General features: G+C 45.6%; 1 protein-coding gene across 3 annotated transcripts; it reads right to left on the reverse strand.

Annotated features, from left to right (window-relative positions):
* Window positions 1-1,448: 1,448 nt before the first annotated feature.
* Window positions 1,449-15,782, reverse strand: LOC129831913 (monocarboxylate transporter 6-like). Of its 3 annotated transcripts, XM_055895497.1 has the most exons (6): window positions 15,058-15,782; window positions 13,293-13,898; window positions 9,532-9,672; window positions 8,784-9,399; window positions 7,995-8,251; window positions 1,449-5,202 (listed from the first exon to the last, which is right to left on the reverse strand). In XM_055895497.1, the coding sequence occupies exons 2-6, from the start codon at window positions 13,852-13,854 to the stop codon at window positions 4,940-4,942; spliced, it is 1,839 nt and encodes a 612-aa protein (XP_055751472.1). In that variant the 5' UTR covers window positions 13,855-13,898; window positions 15,058-15,782; the 3' UTR covers window positions 1,449-4,939. The 3 variants fall into 3 exon arrangements, with proteins under 3 accessions (XP_055751472.1, XP_055751460.1, XP_055751483.1); XM_055895485.1 differs by lacking the exon at window positions 15,058-15,782 and having other exon boundaries at window positions 13,293-14,105; XM_055895508.1 differs by lacking the exon at window positions 15,058-15,782 and having other exon boundaries at window positions 5,067-5,150; window positions 13,293-14,105.
* Between the last annotated feature and the right edge of the window lie 1,781 nt (window positions 15,783-17,563).

Here is a 17,563-nt window from a genome sequence, read left to right on the forward strand (position 1 = left end):
GGTATTTACAGGTTACAGGTAATGACATGGGCTGTAGGCTATATAGCCCACAGTCATGTAGAGGCAACGGTTATAGCTGATTGGGTATTTACAGGTTACAGGTAATGACATAGGCTGTACGCTATATAGCCCACAGTCATGTAGAGGCAACGGTTATAGCTGATTGGGTATTTACAGGTTACAGGTAATGACATGGGCTGTAGGCTATATAGCCCACAGTCATGTAGAGGCAACGGTTATAGCTGATTGGGTATTTACAGGTTACAGGTAATGACATGGGCTGTAGGCTATATAGCCCACAGTCATGTAGAGGCAACGGTTATAGCTTGGTATGTCAGGGTGGGTTGTTTAGTGAAAAAAAGAGGGTAGTCAGTTCACAAAATGTTCATTTTGTGGCTTGCACTGTGATGTGTTTGGAAATGTGTGTTGGTGCATGTTAGAGGATGCAAGCTTTGAAAAACTGAAAATAATAAGTTAATTTACTTTTAACCCTCAAGCTTCCAAAATGCTCACCGGAGACTGAACAGGGCCTTTCATGGTAGACTGTCATCGAAGACTGAACAAGGCCCTTCATGGTATCCCCTCACTGAAGACTGAACAGGGCTCTTCATGGTATCCTGTCACTGAAGACTGAACAGGGCTCTTCATGGTAGACCGTCACTGAAGACTGAACAGGGCCCTCCATATTAGCCCTTCATCGAAGACTGAAGAAGATACCTGACAACATGATTGAGTGATCAGGGCTTTCACTGTTTGGCCCAGGTTGGGGGAGGGAAATTGTGAAAAAGGAAGTTGAATTAGTCTATTAACTTTCAAACCTCAAGCTACCAACATACTTCACCAACCATCATAGGAGCCGTCTCACTGAAAGGCCAACGATGACAATTGATCAGGTAATTTATCAGATAATTGATCAGGTAATTTTCAGATAATTGATCAGTTAATTGATCAGGTAACTGATCAGATATTTGACTGATCAGGGCTTCACTGGACACAGTCTTCAGTATTATGTGTTTACCAGAAAATAAAAATAAAAGTAGAACAGGTTAGGTTAAAAAAGACTCAGATAAGACATGACAAGAATCTGGGTTGTGAGTGACAGGACACGCTAATGGAGGCACGTCTTATACAGTATGTGGCAGAGTCTGGACAATATCTTAAAAAGTACACAAAAGTTGACAAATAGGCTTCATTGGTAATTTTTCAAAACTGTCATTTGGCTGTCATGATGATTATTAAAACAACTGTACATAACACATTCCACAAGGTGGCGATAAAGGTGAGTGGAAGGAAATGAGACAGTAGAAGGAAGTGAATGACATCAGAGTTGTATTAACACGAATTGTTGTATTAAAGTTGAAGACCTTTTCAATCTGATCCATCCTCAAATTCAGATTATTATTATACAGTGATAATAAAACAAGACTGACATATGAACACAAATCAACTTACTTTTATAGAAAATGTTTAATATTCTGTAAACATTCAATATTAAATCTTCAGAAATAAGTTGACTAAAATACAAAATATTTGTATATCCTTTCATACATAAGGCTATTGTTTCATTTTCAGTTATATTAAGGCATCTAAGAAGTCACAGAGGATATTCAAAAAGGTGCAGGAATACATTCATAGCCATACTCAGTGTTGTCACGGTGACAGTGTACAAACAACCATAATCTCCTCCTAAAGCCAAACAGTTAATTAAAGCACTAAATAGTTAGGTCGCCCATGTTATTGGCAGTACAATTGCCGCAATTCGTGAGTAACACTGCTCTAGCACAGGGTTGTCAAACTCATTTTGCCCTGCGGGCCGTATTCAGTCTTCACCAAGGTCTGGAGTGCCGCACTTAAAATGTGTATATATTGTCTTGGCGTCAAAATGTGCAAAATGTCCTCTATCCATCGGCTTTGGAATTTTTGATGCTCCCTGACTGTCTAGCTTTCATTTTGTTGACTGTTAGCTAGCTCGACAGAGTAAAGAGACTATAAATGTAGCTTTCATTTGGATGACTGTTAGCTAGCTGAACAGAGTAAAGAGACTATAAATGTAGCTTTCATTATGACGACTGTTAGCTAGCTGGACAGAGTAAAGAGACTATAAATGTAGCTTTCATTACGATGACTGTTAGCTAGCTGGACAGAGTGAAAAGACTATAAATGTAGCTTTCATTTGGATGACTGTTAGCTAGCTGGGCAGAGTGAAGAGACTATAAATGTAGCTTTCATTTGGATGACTGTTAGCTAGCTGGACAGAGTGAAGAAACTAGATTTAGGTCCAATATCATTTCTAAATATTTATGGTTTGGTTTTAATCATTTAAATGTCGATTGAGATCGTTGTTAGTCAAAAAATGAGTAACAAATTCAAATATTTATTTGTGTCTACTACGAGCCTTATGTTAGACAGTTCTACTGTAGAGTCTACTAGTGGGCCGTATGTCAGACAGTTCTACTGTAGCGTCTACTAGTGGGCCGTATGTTAGACAGTCCTACTGTAGCGTCTACTAGTGGGCCGTATGTTAGACAGTTCTACTGTAGCGTCTATTAGTGGGCCGTATGTTAGACAGTTCTACTGTAGAGTCTACTAGTGGGCCGTATGTTAGACAGTTCTACTGTAGAGTCTACTAGTGGGCCGTAAGTTAGACAGTCCTACTGTAGAGTCTACTAGTGGGCCGTATGTTAGACAGTTCTACTGTAGCGTCTACTAGTGGGCCGTGTGTTAGACAGTTCTACTGTAGCGTCTACTAGTGGGCCGTGTGTTCGACAGTCCTACTTTAGCGTCTACTAGTGGGCCGTGTGTTCGACAGTCCTACTGTAGCGTCTACTAGTGGGCCGTGTGTTCGGTAGTTCTACTGTAGCCTCTACTAGTGGGCAGTATGTTAGACAGTTCTACTGTAGCGTCTACTAGTGGGCAGTATGTTAGACAGTTCTACTGTAGCGTCTACTAGTGGGCCGTATGTTAGACAGTCCTACTGTAAAGTCTACTAGTGGGCCGTATGTTAGACAGTTCTACTGTAGCGTCTACTAGTGGGCCGTATGTTAGACAGTTCTACTGTAACGTCTACTAGTGGGCCGTGTGTTAGACAGTTCTACTGTAGCGTCTACTAGTGGGCCGTGTGTTAGACAGCTCTACTGTAGCGTCTACTAGTGGGCCGTGTGTTAGACAGCTCTACTGTAGCGTCTACTAGTGGGCCGTATGTTAGACAGTCCTACTGTAGCGTCTACTAGTGGGCCGTATGTTAGACAGTCCTACTGTAGCGTCTACTAGTGGGCCGTATGTTAGACAGTCCTACTGTAGCGTCTACTAGTGGGCCGTATGTTAGACAGTTCTACTGTAGAGTCTACTAGTGGGCCGTATGATAGACAGTCCTACTGTAGAGTCTACTAGTGGGCCGTATGTTAGACAGTTCTACTGTAGCGTCTACTAGTGGGCCGTATGTTAGACAGTTCTACTGTAGCGTCTACTAGTGGGCCGTATGTTAGACAGTTCTACTGTAGCGTCTACTAGTGGGCAGTATGTTAGACAGTCCTACTGTAGAGTCTACTAGTGGGCCGTATGTTAGACAGTTCTACTGTAGAGTCTACTAGTGGGCCGTATGTTAGACAGTTCTACTGTAGCGTCTACTAGTGGGCCGTATGTTAGACAGTTCTACTGTAGCGTCTACTAGTGGGCCGTGTGTTCGACAGTCCTACTGTAGCGTCTACTAGTGGGCCGTATGTTCGACAGTCCAACTGTAGCGTCTACTAGTGGGCCGTATGTTAGACAGTTCTACTGTAGCGTCTACCAGTGGGCCGCATGTTAGACAGTCCTACTGTAGCGTCTACTAGTGGGCCGTATGTTAGACAGTCCTACTGTAGAGTCTACTAGTGGGCCGCATGTTAGACAGTCCTACTGTAGAGTCTACTAGTGGGCCGTATGTTAGACAGTACTACTGTAGCGTCTACTAGTCGGCCGCATGTTATACAGTTCTACTGTAGCGTCTACTAGTGGGCCGTATGTTAGACAGTTCTACTGTAGCGTCTACTAGTGGGCCGTATGGTAGACAGTCCTACTGTAGCGTCTACTAGTGGGCCGTATGTTAGACAGTTCTACTGTAGAGTCTACTAGTGGGCCGTATGTTTGACAGTTCTACTGTAGCGTCTACTAGTGGGCCGTATGTTAGACAGTTCTACTGTAGCGTCTACTAGTGGGCCGTATGGACGACAGTCCTACTGTAGCGTCTACTAGTGGGCCGTATGTTAGACAGTTCTACTGTAGCGTCTACTAGTGGGCCGTATGTTAGACAGTTCTACTGTAGCGTCTACTAGTGGGCCGTATGTTAGACAGTCCTACTGTAGCGTCTACTAGTGGGCCGTATGTTAGACAGTTCTACTGTAGCGTCTACTAGTGGGCCGTATGGACGACAGTCCTACTGTAACGTCTACTAGACTGCTTGGTCAGCTTTTACAGCACTGTCATTCAGGGTCTGAATGAAATAGGGATGGTGTGTCATTCATCCTCGTGTTTGTTGATGAAAACAGAAGATATTTATTGAAAAAAAGATGGTGGTGTATACTGTATATATAGAGAGAGGGAGAGACAGAGTGTGACTTCCAAATCCAGACTAGATCTGTGTGCAAACTCTTGTGTTGTGAATGCCTGGATACGTACGTACATACATAGGAATCACAGTGATAATAACAGTCGTGTATGTGTCACCTCCCAGTTCTTCCCTCTGAAGGCAGCAGACAGCAGGCACCACAGAGATCCTATCCTTCATTGGTTCATCATAGTGGGGGGCGTTACATAGTGAGCAGTTCCTGTGATATGCTGCAGCTCCTACAGGCCAAGGCTCGTGGAAGGCTACCTCCTTACTTCCTTATCATTCTAGATGTAATTCTATGGCAGGCAGCTAGACAGTTTGTCTTACTGGGTTACACACGTGCATATTAGTACGTCACACGTTGGTGACACGTACAGTGTCCGCTGCTCTCCCTCCCTGTGTAGAAGGAACATGGCTGTACTGGCAGTCAGGGACTAGGCTGATAGCAGGCTTCTGTTGGTACGCAGCAGGAGGACCTGCTCTCTTCTTCTCTTCCCTCTTCTTCTGTCTGTCCAGATAGTAGAACGCTCCGATCAGGAAGAGGCCAGAGGAGGAGACAGTCACACTGCAGGCATAGAACACATAAGAGTAGTGTCCTGTACTGTCCACCAACATGCCTGGAAGAGAGGGACATGGCAACAGGCACAGTGTTAGGAAAGACTTGGGTAACACTTCATTTGAAGGGAACCTACATTACCATGTCATAACACGTTCTTAACCACACAAAACAGTTCATAAGCTGTACATAAGCATTTCCTAGAAGGCTTGTATCAACAACCACACGTGGTGCTATAACAGTGAAAGAACAGCTATATTTAAGCGTGTCAGTGTGTGTCCTCATAACACATTCCTCTGAACTGGATGCTAGTTCAGTACAGCTCTGCCAGGACCCACTGAGCACAGGGCTAGTGGGCTACTACCAGGCGTTGACATTAGAGTTGCCATGGCGCTGGAAACCAGAGACCACCTTAGGAGTTCAGCAGGGGTACACTAGGCCACGCCCTCCTCCAGTCAGCCTGCCCTAGAGCCGTTCCCTGTCGACCCTCCTACCCGCCTGACGCACGCACACACAGACACACACGCAAGCATACACACACACACACATTGTGGAAACCAGAGCACATGACCCATTCACATCCCCAGCTAGACATGGGAATCCAGTGGAAAGAACATTCCATTTCCCTGTGTGACAAAACTCAGACCCTCCCCAGTCCTCATATAACATAACAGGTTTATACTGGGCATAACTCAGACCCTCCCTAGTCCTCATATAACATAACAGGTTTATACTTGGCATAACTCAGACCCTCCCTAGTCCTCATATAACATAACAGGTTTATACTGGGCATAACTCAGACCCTCCCCAGTCCTCATATAACAGGTTTATACTGGGCATAACTCATAGCCCACCAGTCCTCATATAACATAACAGGTTTATACTTGGCATAACTCAGACCCTCCCCAGTTCTCATATAACATAACAGGTTTATACTGGGCATAACTCATACCCTCCCCAGTCCTCATATAACATAACAGGTTTATACTGGGCATAACTCATAGCCTACCAGTCCTCATATAACATAACAGGTTTATACTGGGCATAACTCATAGCCCACCAGTCCTCATATAACATAACAGGTTTATACTGGGCATAACTCATACACTCCCCAGTCCTCATATAACATAACAGGTTTATACTGGGCATAACTCATACACTCCCCAGTCCTCATATAACATAACAGGTTTTTACTGGGCATAACTCATACCCTCCCCAGTCCTCATATAACAGGTTTATACTGGGCATAACTCAGACCCTCCCCAGTCCTCATATAACAGGTTTATACTGGGCATAACCCAGACCCTCCCCAGTCCTCATATAACAGGTTTATACTGGGCATAACTCAGACCCTCCCCAGTCCTCATATAACATAACAGGTTTATACTGGGCATAACTCATACCCTCCCCAGTCCTCATATAACAGGTTTATACTGGGCATAACCCAGACCCTCCCCAGTCCTCATATAACAGGTTTATACTGGGCATAACTCAGACCCTCCCCAGTCCTCATATACCATAACAGGTTTATACTGGGCATAACTCAGACCCTCCCTAGTCCTCATATAACAGGTTTATACTGGGCATAACTCATAGCCCACCAGTCCTCATATAACATAACAGGTTTATACTGGGCATAACTCATACCCTCCCCAGTCCTCATATAACATAACAGGTTTATACTGGGCATAACTCAGACCCTCCCCAGTCCTCATATAACATAACAGGTTTATACTGGGCATAACTCAGACCCTCCCCAGTCCTCATATAACAGGTTTATACTTGGCATAACTCATACCCTCCCCAGTCCTCATATAACAGGTTTATACTGGGCATAACTCAGACCCTCCCCAGTCCTCATATAACATAACAGGTTTATACTGGGCATAACTCATACCCTCCCCAGTCCTCATATAACATAACAGGTTTATACTGGGCATAACTCAGACCCTCCCCAGTCCTCATATAACAGGTTTATACTGGGCATAACTCAGACCCTCCCCAGTCCTCATATAACATAACAGGTTTATACTGGGCATAACTCATACCCTCCCCAGTCCTCATATAACATAACAGGTTTATACTGGGCATAACTTGACAAGAACCTTAACATGTATGTCTATATGAGTCACTGTGTTCACCACCGGTTGTTATGCTAACCACCTACTGACCAACAATGATACAACTAGACTGTAGATAACATGCAGTAGGGGCAGTCATTGATTCTGTACCACTGACAAAGAATCCACACATAGGACTTGAACAAATGCCATAGACTAGAAGACCATACTGTACCAAACACTTTATTACTTAGATTTTTTACTTGTCTAGTTTTTACTTAACTTAAAAACTGCATTGTTGGTTAAGGGCTTGTAAGTAAGCATTTCACTGTAAGGTCTACCTACACCTGTTGTATTCGGCACATTTAGATAAATACGATTTGATACATATTGTAAATGGGGAAATTGTGGCGTACCACACCCCCCTATAGCCCCCACAGTGGTGTACCACACCCCCCTATAGCCCTCACATTGGCGTACCACACACCCCTATTGCCCCTACAGTGGCGTACCACACACCCCTATTGCCCCTACAGTGGCGTACCCCACCCCCCTATAGCCCCCACAGTGGTGTACCACACCCACCTATAGCCCCCACAGTGGTGTACCACACACCCCTATTGCCCCCGCAACCCTTCCCCCACTCCCCAGATGGCTTATGACATGTTCATATGCTATGTAAAAAATATATACAGAATTAAAGAAAATTAGCTGTAAAACTGAAAATGTTTATCTTTGTCCCATGGCAAAATGTGTAGTAGTACAACCCTGACAGGCGCAATACACACAGTACCTGCTAGCGGCGGTCCAATCAGCAGTGTTCCACTCTCTAACATACTGATGAGACCCAGGGCAGAGGGGAACCGGCTCATCTCCACCGTCTCCATCAGGACCGTGAACAGCAGAGAGCCAATCACAGACATGGACAGACCAAAGATGACCACGTAGACCAGGAGCACGGGGAAGGTGGCGGCCGCACCACAGATACTGTTACTCAGCCCGTTGACCAGGAGGGCTACCGCAAACACATACACAAAACAACCACTGCCCCTGAGAGGAGGAGGAGGAAGAGGAAGAGGAAGAAGAGGAGGAGGAGGAAGGGGAGGAAGAGGAGGAAGAAGAGGAGGAGGAGGAAGAGGAGGAGGAGGAAGGGGAAGAGGAGGAAGGGGAAGAGGAGGAGGAAGAGGAGGAGGAAGAGGAAGAGGAGGAGGAAGAGGAGGAGGAAGAAGAGGAAGAAGAGGAGGAAGAAGAGGAAGAAGAGGAGGAAGAAGAGGAGGAGGAAGAGGAGGAGGGGGAAGAGGAGGAGGGGGAAGAGGAGGAGGGGGAAGAGGAAGAGGAGGAAGAGGAGGAAGAGGAAGAGGAAGAGGAAGAGGAGGAGGAGGAGGAAGAGGAGGAGGAGGAGGAGGAGGAAGAAGAGGAAGAAGAGGAGGAGGAGGAGGAAGAGAAGACCAATTTATTATCCATTTTCTTTTTCAGATCACATCATTTTTTATTATATGTTTTCTTGCTTGGGATTCGAACCAGAAAACCTTCGGTCCAGTTGCTGACCCACTCCTAACCTCTAACATCCAGGCTACAGTACCTGAAGCGCGGCAGGCCGAAGAAGACAGCCGCCAAGGGTCTCACAGCAATGTTAACCAGGCCCAGTATGGCCATCAGTAGCGCGGCTCGGTCCTGTTCCATACCATTGGCTGTAGCATAGGGCACCAGGTAGACCAGGGGAACTACAAACCCCAACATCATCCACGTCACTCCCAGGGCGTAGGCACGGTAACGAGGGTTACTGACCAACAGGTCAAAGGCCATGTGTCTCCGTAGGAACACGACAAGGTCACTGAGCGCTGTCCTAAGTCTTGCCTTAAGTCCCTCCTTCTCCTGTTGGAGAGGACCTTTGATTGGTTGCTTGCCGAGCCCCTGGGCAGCCTTGTTAGTGAGTGTCCTCTGGCCTCCGCTGTGTTTGGCCCCCAGGGGCCTCATGACAGCCCCACACACGCAGCAGTTCAACAGCAGCCCTCCTAGGACCAGGAAGCTGCCTCTCCAGCCAAACTGGCCCAGCAGGAAGTTGGCCAGCAGGGGTAAGGTGCTGAGGCCCAGGGCCGTGCCGGTGGACGACAGGGCGTTGGCAAACGCCCGCCGCCTCAAAAAGTAGTGGCCCATCATGGTCACAGAGGGCTGGAAGGACAGGCAGAACCCCAACCCTGTATGAGGAGGACAGAGGAACTGATGAGGAGGACTCATAATGCCCCATAGAAAGAAGGAGAGACGTCTTATATTGGGGGGTTTATAGTGTGTGTGTGTGTGTGTGTGTGTGTGTTCGCGCGCCCTCTGACCTGCGATGATGCTGGTGATGTAGAGTTCTGTGATGGTTCTGGCCAGGGCACTGACCACCATGCCTAGTCCACTCAGAACCCCTCCCACCATCACCGTTACCCGGCAACCAAACCGTTCCACGAGCACGCTGCATAGTGGACCTGGAGAGACAGGAAAACACTGTTCAATCACAATACACACACACACCTGGAGAGACAAGAAAACAACGTTCAATCACAATACACACCCACACACACCACACACACTCCCCAAAAGCATACAATGGACTGATTAGCATATCAGATCACAATAATTAGCATCAGCAATGCATTATCACTGAACATGGAACAATAGTCTGCAAAAAGAGGACAGGACGCTGTTTATTTCCACTAAAACACAGCTGCTGAAACCCACTCTGTTACGTCGTTCAGCAGACACTTCCTCCCAATGCTGGGAACGTCTGGTGGACCAAAGCTTCAAACTAAAACACTACAAAGCAGTTCACTCCCCAGTCGGCCAGACTTGTTAGTTGGTGTTACAGGCTTATGTATATGTGCTAACCACAGTTAGCCTGGGAAAAGGTCACGAGGTTACCCACACTGTGACAGGTGGCTATGTGTGCAGGCTCTTACAATAATGTGGTCAGAAACACATGATCTGAATGATCATCTTCCAGCTCTTCAATCCAACTCTCCAAGACAGACCGAAGCTTACAGGAGTACCTATCAGGCTAATTGATTCAAACGAACATGAGATTCAGAGTACTGAGAACTCTTGGTACTGTCTTTGATGTGGGAATAATGAGTCCATTCTTTGTGCCGTCTCATCTGTGCTCATGTCATGATAATGTCTGCTCCAGTCATGTGGTCCAGTCTGGTCTCTGTCATGATAATGTCTGCTCCAGTCATGTGGTCCAGTCTGGTCTCTGTCATGATAATGTCTGCTCCAGTCATGATAATGTCTGCTCCAGTCATGTGGTCCAGTCTGGTCTCTGTCATGATAATGTCTGCTCCAGTCATGTGGTCCAGTCTGGTCTCTGTCATGATAATGTCTGCTCCAGTCATGTGGTCTAGTCTGGTCTCTGTCATGATAATGTCTGCTCCAGTCATGTGGTCCTGTCTGGTCTCTGTCATGATAATGTCTGCTCCAGTCATGTGGTCCAGTCTGGTCTCTGTCATGATAATGTCTGCTCCAGTCATGTGGTCTAGTCTGGTCTCTGTCATGATAATGTCTGCTCCAGTCATGATAATGTCTGCTCCAGTCATGTGGTCTAGTCTGATCTCTGTCATGATAATGTCTGCTCCAGTCATGTGGTCCAGTCTGGTCTCTGTCATGATAATGTCTGATCCAGTCATGTGGTCTAGTCTGGTCTCTGTCATGATAATGTCTGCTCCAGTCATGTGGTCCAGTCTGGTCTCTGTCATGATAATGTCTGATCCAGTCATGTGGTCTAGTCTGGTCTCTGTCATGATAATGTCTGCTCCAGTCATGTGGTCCAGTCTGGTCTCTGTCATGATAATGTCTGCTCCAGTCATGTGGTCCAGTCTGGTCTCTGTCATGATAATGTCTGCTCCAGTCATGTGGTCTAGTCTGGTCTCTGAGAATGTTCCTTAGTCCTGGGTGAACCCTATCCCTCCCTCCAGCTCTTTGTTAGTCTCCCAAGGCAGATGGGTTGCCTCCCACATGAACAGTGTTCTGGCCCGAGGTCTGGGACTTCCGAGACTATTTCTGAAACTATCCCTCCATCTATTTCTCCCTCCATCCCCCCTCCGTCTCTCCTTCCATGCACCCTCTATCCACACTCCATCTCTCCCTCTGTCCCTACAACCATCCCTCCCTTTCATCTCTCCCTCCGTCTCCTCCAGATTAATTCGGTTAAAACCAACCCTGTCCACTGGAAAATCATTGCAGCCTTGAAAATTATAATATCTTGGTCCAACTGAAAAATAATCCCCAGTTTGACACACAGGAACTACAGTCATTTCCCCAATATGACACATGATGCTGGTTCTCACCAGTTGATGACTGCAAGCCGAGAACACATCCTTACATTTGAGTCATTTAGCAGATACTCTTATCCAGAGCAACTTACAGTGGTGAGAGCATATATTTTCATACTGGTCCCCTGTGGGAATCAAACCTACAACCCTGGAGTTGCAAGCACCATGCTCTACCAACTGAGCCACACACATATTTAACATTTGACAACTAGAAACGAAGAAAACACTGACATTACGCAACAATAATTACATGATTTCAGAATTTACAGTCATGACATCGGATCAACAGGATGCTTAATATCGATGGATCAGCTGGAGGTCTAATATCGATGGATCAACAGGAGGTCTAATATTGATGGATCAACTGGAGGTGTAATATAGATGGTCTACGGTCCAGAAGGAGTAAAAGGCTTACTGTAAATAAGTAAGGACTATCCAATATCCAATCACACAAGTGAATCACCAAATAACGTTCCTTTTCAACATATCATATTACTTCAGTGAATCACCATTTAAGGCTCCTCTTGGCTTTAGTCCTCCTCAGCAGGAAGAGAAAGAGGAGGAACAGGAGGGAGGGTCAGGGTGATAGAAAGAGGAGGAATGAGATGGAGGGAGGGTCAGGATGATAGAAAGAGGAGGAATGAGAAGGAGGGAGGGTCAGGATGATAGAAAGAGGAGGAATGAGAGGGAGGGAGGGTCAGGATGATAGAAAGAGGAGGAATGAGAAGGAGGGAGGGTCAGGGTGATAGAAAGAGGAGGAATGAGATGGAGGGAGGGTCAGGGTGATAGAAAGAGGAGGAATGAGAAGGAGGGAGGGTCAGGATGATAGAAAGAGGAGGAATGAGGGAGGGTGATAGATAAATAAACATTGGGCCACCAGAACAATGGACTACTGGTCCTGTCTGTCCCGTTTGGCCCTGAGCTACCGCCCTGTAATAACAAACAGAGTCTGAGTCACACACAACCCAACACACAAACACACGGCGGCACGTCTGAACCTGGGCCGTCCGTTCTCACACACACGGGCCCGAACAGACAGCATCCGCAGTGTTACCAGAACTCTTCACCTAACCTCTCACCCTTACTCTAAACACACAGCCTGCAAGGAAACACCCTCTACTCCCTCTGTGTGTCCAGTGTGTGTGTGTCCAGTGTGTGTGTGTCCAGTGTGTGTGTGTGTGTGTGTGTGTGTCCAGTGTGTGTGTGGTACATCTGAACCTGGGCCATTCCCACAGGCGCAGGTTCACGGAAAGAGACAGAGTTTCCAGAAATCTTCACCCTAACCCCTCAACTTTACTGTAAATCTACAGCCTGCCAGAAAAACTGACTAACACTTCATCTTTGTGTGTCCTGTGGGTTTGTGTCGAGTGTGTGTGTGTGTGTGTGTGTGTGTGTGTGTGTGTGTGTATTTCTGTGTCAACATACATTGAGGTGAAAGATAACATAAAATGAATCATTAACCTGTAGTACTGTTTCATTGCAACATACTGTTATGTATTGGAATTAGGCCTACTTCAATCAGCCAAATAAAGACACTACAATAAGTGTACAATCCTACAATGACAACGACAGTTAGCATCGCTACCACCAGTGTGTGTGAGAGAGAGAGAGGGTGATAGAGGGTGAGAGAGAGGGGGTGAGAAAGAGAGAGGGTGATAGAGGGTGAGAGAGAGAGGGTGAGAAAGAGAGAGAGGGTGATAGAGGGTGAGAGAGAGAGAGAGAGGGGTGTGTGTTCAATCATGCAACAATGCCTCAATGTACAATGACAGAAGCATCCTCACCACCAGCGTGCAGCACAGCAGTCATGATAGCAGGCACCCAGGACGTCTCTGTGTTGCTGGAGCTGAACTCAGCCTGTAGCTCTGTGTAAAAGATACCAATACAGGAAGGGAAGGCCAGCGTTAGAGCCAGGACCAGGATAGTAGCCACCAGCACTACCCAGCCCCAGCCCCCATCCGGGGCCACCTGTTGGGCATACCCGTTCCCAGACAGCCCAGCCCCTGGTTCTCCAGTTGGGCCATTGTGGGGTGGTAACCCAGTAAGGTGGTGGTGTTGGAGGGAACCCTCCTCCTCCTCCTTGTTTTCCTCCGAGTCACTGTCTGTGCTCCTCCTCACAGTACTGTGGTTCACCCCGGTCCAGTCCTGAGACGTCTGTGTCTCTACCACATTCTCTGATCCCCTGGACCCCTCTGCCCTAACCTCGGGTCCCTTAGGCCCCTGGGGGCCCTCTCCTGCACTACCCCTCCTCAGCAGGACTGTGTCGCCCTGGGTCTGGTTTTGTCTGGTCCTCTGGATCCTGTGGGTCTGGTTCTGTCTGGCCTCCAACTCCACCCCCTCTGTCATCCTGCCTAGCTGGCTGTGGACTGGGCCTTCTGCTGATCAGCTTCCTGTGTGGAGGATAACAGGGAGGGAAAGAGGGATAGATGAGATGGAGGGAAGGAGAGAGGGATAAGAAGAAGGGTGGGAAGGAGGTAGAAAAAGAGAGAGGGATGAGAAGGGAGGGGAGGGAGAAAGAGAGACAGCGAGAGAGAGAGACAGCGAGAGAGACAGAGAATGAGAGAGAGAGAGAGAGAGAGAGAGCTGGAGAGAGAGAGAGAGAGAGAGGTGTCTGATGTTGTTAGTTACTCAGAGGCAGCAGCTGCCCTGGCTGGCTGTGGTATTGGCTCCGTGTCTAAACAGCCACTGATAATGGATGCAGAGGAACAAAGCAAAGCATGACAGCCTCACTGGCTGAAGATATATTGTAAATTGATTAACTTGAGTAAATGTTGTCCATGAATAGCCCAAAAATAGGCTATTAGACAGATCCTTTCTACCAATGCTTAAAGTGTGTATAAGAGATCCATCTGTCTCAACTCACTCACTGTTGCACCCCAGTATTTCTACTGCACATCATCATCTGCACATCTATCACTCCAGTGTTAATTTGCTAAATTGTAATTACTTCGCAACTATGGCCTATTTATTGCCTTACCTCCTTACTCCATTTGCACACACTGTATATAGACTTTTTCTATTGTGTTATTGACTGTACGTTTGTTTACGTGTAACTCTGTGTTGTTGTTTGTGTCGCACTGCTTTGCGTTATCTTGGCCAGGTCGCAGTTGTAAATGAGAAATTGTTCTCAACTGGCCTACCTGGTTAAATAAAGGTGAAATAAAAATATATATAAATACATTTTTTTTTTTAAATCACCAATTAGCCTCAACGACTACCTACCATATACATGGTAAATAGGATAATAACATGGATGCATAGTCTATTGCTATAGCTGTAATAAAGTCATATGCAATTGTACATTTAAATAGATTTGAGCAGATAAGCAATCTAAATACAAGTAATGTGGCACTCCCATTGATGATAAAATAAATGCATAATGGCTGTAACCTATCCTACACAAATCCCGTTGGTTTTCCTACCTGGAGTGTCCCTGATCAGCCCGTCAAAACACGGCGAGATACTTTACCATTATCATGTCGATGAAGTCAGTGGGTGTTAGCATAATTCATTTACCATGAATACGATTATATCACTTTTCACAATTACCCTTAGTCGCGCAGCATCGCCAATGTTTTCCCGATGTCCATGTCTGGGCGTCAGCACAGAACGCTTTAAGTCGCCCGCGGTACCATAGGATGTGTGTGCAGACAGAAAACTTATGCCTCTCAATCAGGTGGCGTTGCGTAAACTCGCAGTTCTTTCAAAAACGCTGTCAAATCAAAACCTGGAGAACACCCGAGGATTCAATCGCCTCTCTTGTTCTCAACTTTAATTTGCCGGTCTGCCTGGCAGAAAGCCATCAAGCTCAGTCACAGCACTGGATGGACAAATCTCCCCGGAACCAATATTATCCAACCAGCTTGCCTACAGACAAGCCGTCAACAAAAATCCCCCTTTGTCATTATTGTAATCCCCAGGACTCGTGTTCACTTAATCTAAACTACTTCATAATAAATACAGAATTATCAAGATTAGTAGAGTAGAGGTAGAGGTTTACCATATAAAGCCCGGTTGGCTGTTTATCGTATAGTTTCTCGTCAGAGGTCCCTTGCGAATTTGTCTCCATGGGAACAGAACAGCCGGGTTTCTGGTTTGCACCTGCAGCTCTACAGGATATCTGACCGCAATAAATCTAGAATAATTGTAACAATCATTGGCCATTTTGGAAACTAACATAACCTTTTACGCAATATATTGCAATAGGTCTAGGCTAAATAATGATATTAACATTGTCAGATGACATTTGTCATAGCCTGTCCCCGATAATGCAATTTACAATCAGTGGCGGTTCTAGCTTGTATGGCTCCCTGGGCGAACCCCCCGACATTTGGAACAACACAAATAAATAATCATAACATTTAAAACTATATAAATATAAAAAATATATACAAAAATACGCCTCATAAATATAAAAAATAAGTAACAAAGTCAAATAGAAACAAATGTTAGTATATAAATACAAAATATAATCAAATTATTACACTATTCATTTATTACCTTGTCTGCTCGGGGATTCGATCCAGCAACTTTTCGGCTACTGGCTCAACCACTAGCCTACCTGCCGCCCTAGGCGTAAGACACCCCAAAAGACTGAATATATTACAAAATATACAAAATATCAGCATACTATATACGTTTTTTAAGTAGCTGCATACCTTTAATCTTTTGCCGTTTCTCTTCTTCTTTCCTCTTTTTCCTAAACTGATGGCTTAGACTTTTTCCTGGGCGGCTGCCCATGTCACCCATACCGAAATCCGCTACTGTTTACAATAATTAGGCCTAAATAAGCCATGCCAAAAAATATATTAACCTAGTGATGCAAAACGCAACAATTTCAAAGATTTTACTGAGTTACTGTTCATATAAGGAAATCAGTCAATTGAAAGAAATGAATTAGGCTTTAATCTATGGATCTTACATGACTGGGAATACAGACAGATACGCATCTGTTGTTCACAGAAAAAAAGAGTAGGGGCATGGATCAGAAAACCAGTCAGTATCTGATGTGACCACCATTGGCCTCATGCAGCGCAACACATCTCATTTGAATAGAGTTGAACAGGCTGTTGATTGTGGCCTGTGGAATGTTGTCCCACTCCTCTTCGATGGCTGTGCGAATATGTTGGATATTGGTTGAACTGAAACATCCTGTCCTACACGTCAATCCAGAGCATCCCAAACATGCTCAATGGGTATGTCACCCTGGTGAGTATGCAGGCAATGGAAGAACTGGGACAGTTTACGCTTCCAGGAATTGTGTGCAGATCCTTGCGGCATGGGGCCGTGCATTATCATGCTAAAACATGAGGTGATGGCGGTGGCTGACTGGCACGACAATGGGCCTCAGGATGTGGTCACGGTTTCTCTGTGCATTCACGTGTCATCGATAAAATGCAATCGTGTTCATTGACTGTAGCTTATGCCTGCCCACACCATAACCCCACCGCCACCATGGGGCGCTCTGTTCACAATGTTGACATCAGCAAACCACTCGCCCACACGATGCCATTCACGTAGTCTGCGGTTGTGAGGCTGGTTGGACACACTGCCAAATTCTGTAAAACTATGTTGAATGCAGCTTATGGTAGAGTAATTAACAACAGCTCTGGTGGACATTCCTGAAGTCAACATGCCAATTGCACTCCCCCTCAAAACTCTGTGGCATTGTGTTGTGTGGCAAAACTACACATTTTATTATTATTCTACCTTTATTTCAACAAGGAACACAGACTGAGACCAAGGTCTCTTTTACAGCTGGGCCCTGCGTATACATGTTTACACATACAGTTTAGGTACAATGATTAAAAAAACTAAACAAGACAAACAAAAGGATCACAGATAATACAAAAAAATAAAATAAATACAACAGATTACATTTAAACAGGTTATTCTACAAACAGCACAAGAACCTGCATTACCCGAAACAGTTACAAGCAATACAAAAATAAAAATGCTCCAATAAATATTTAAAATGGGCAACAGGGAGACAAGAGTCTCAAGTTTAAGTTTAGTCTGCAGGCTATTCCAGAGGCGAGGAGCGTAACAGGAAAAG

Source organism: Salvelinus fontinalis, chromosome 2 (genome assembly GCF_029448725.1).
Source record: "Salvelinus fontinalis isolate EN_2023a chromosome 2, ASM2944872v1, whole genome shotgun sequence".
Lineage (NCBI taxonomy): Eukaryota > Metazoa > Chordata > Actinopteri > Salmoniformes > Salmonidae > Salvelinus > Salvelinus fontinalis.

What these genes read in the sequence shown, in the direction of transcription:
- LOC129831913 (XM_055895497.1), bottom strand. Translation starts at nt 13,854, where the DNA reads ATGACAGAGGGGGTGGAGTTGGAGGCCAGACAGAACCAGACCCACAGG. An exon ending in CATCACCAGCATCATCGCAG is followed by an intron (nt 9,400 to 9,531) that starts GTCAGAGGGCGC and finishes CTCCTCATACAG; the next exon opens with GGTTGGGGTTCTGCCTGTCC. An exon ending in TTCGGCCTGCCGCGCTTCAG is followed by an intron (nt 8,252 to 8,783) that starts GTACTGTAGCCT and finishes TCCTCCTCTCAG; the next exon opens with GGGCAGTGGTTGTTTTGTGT.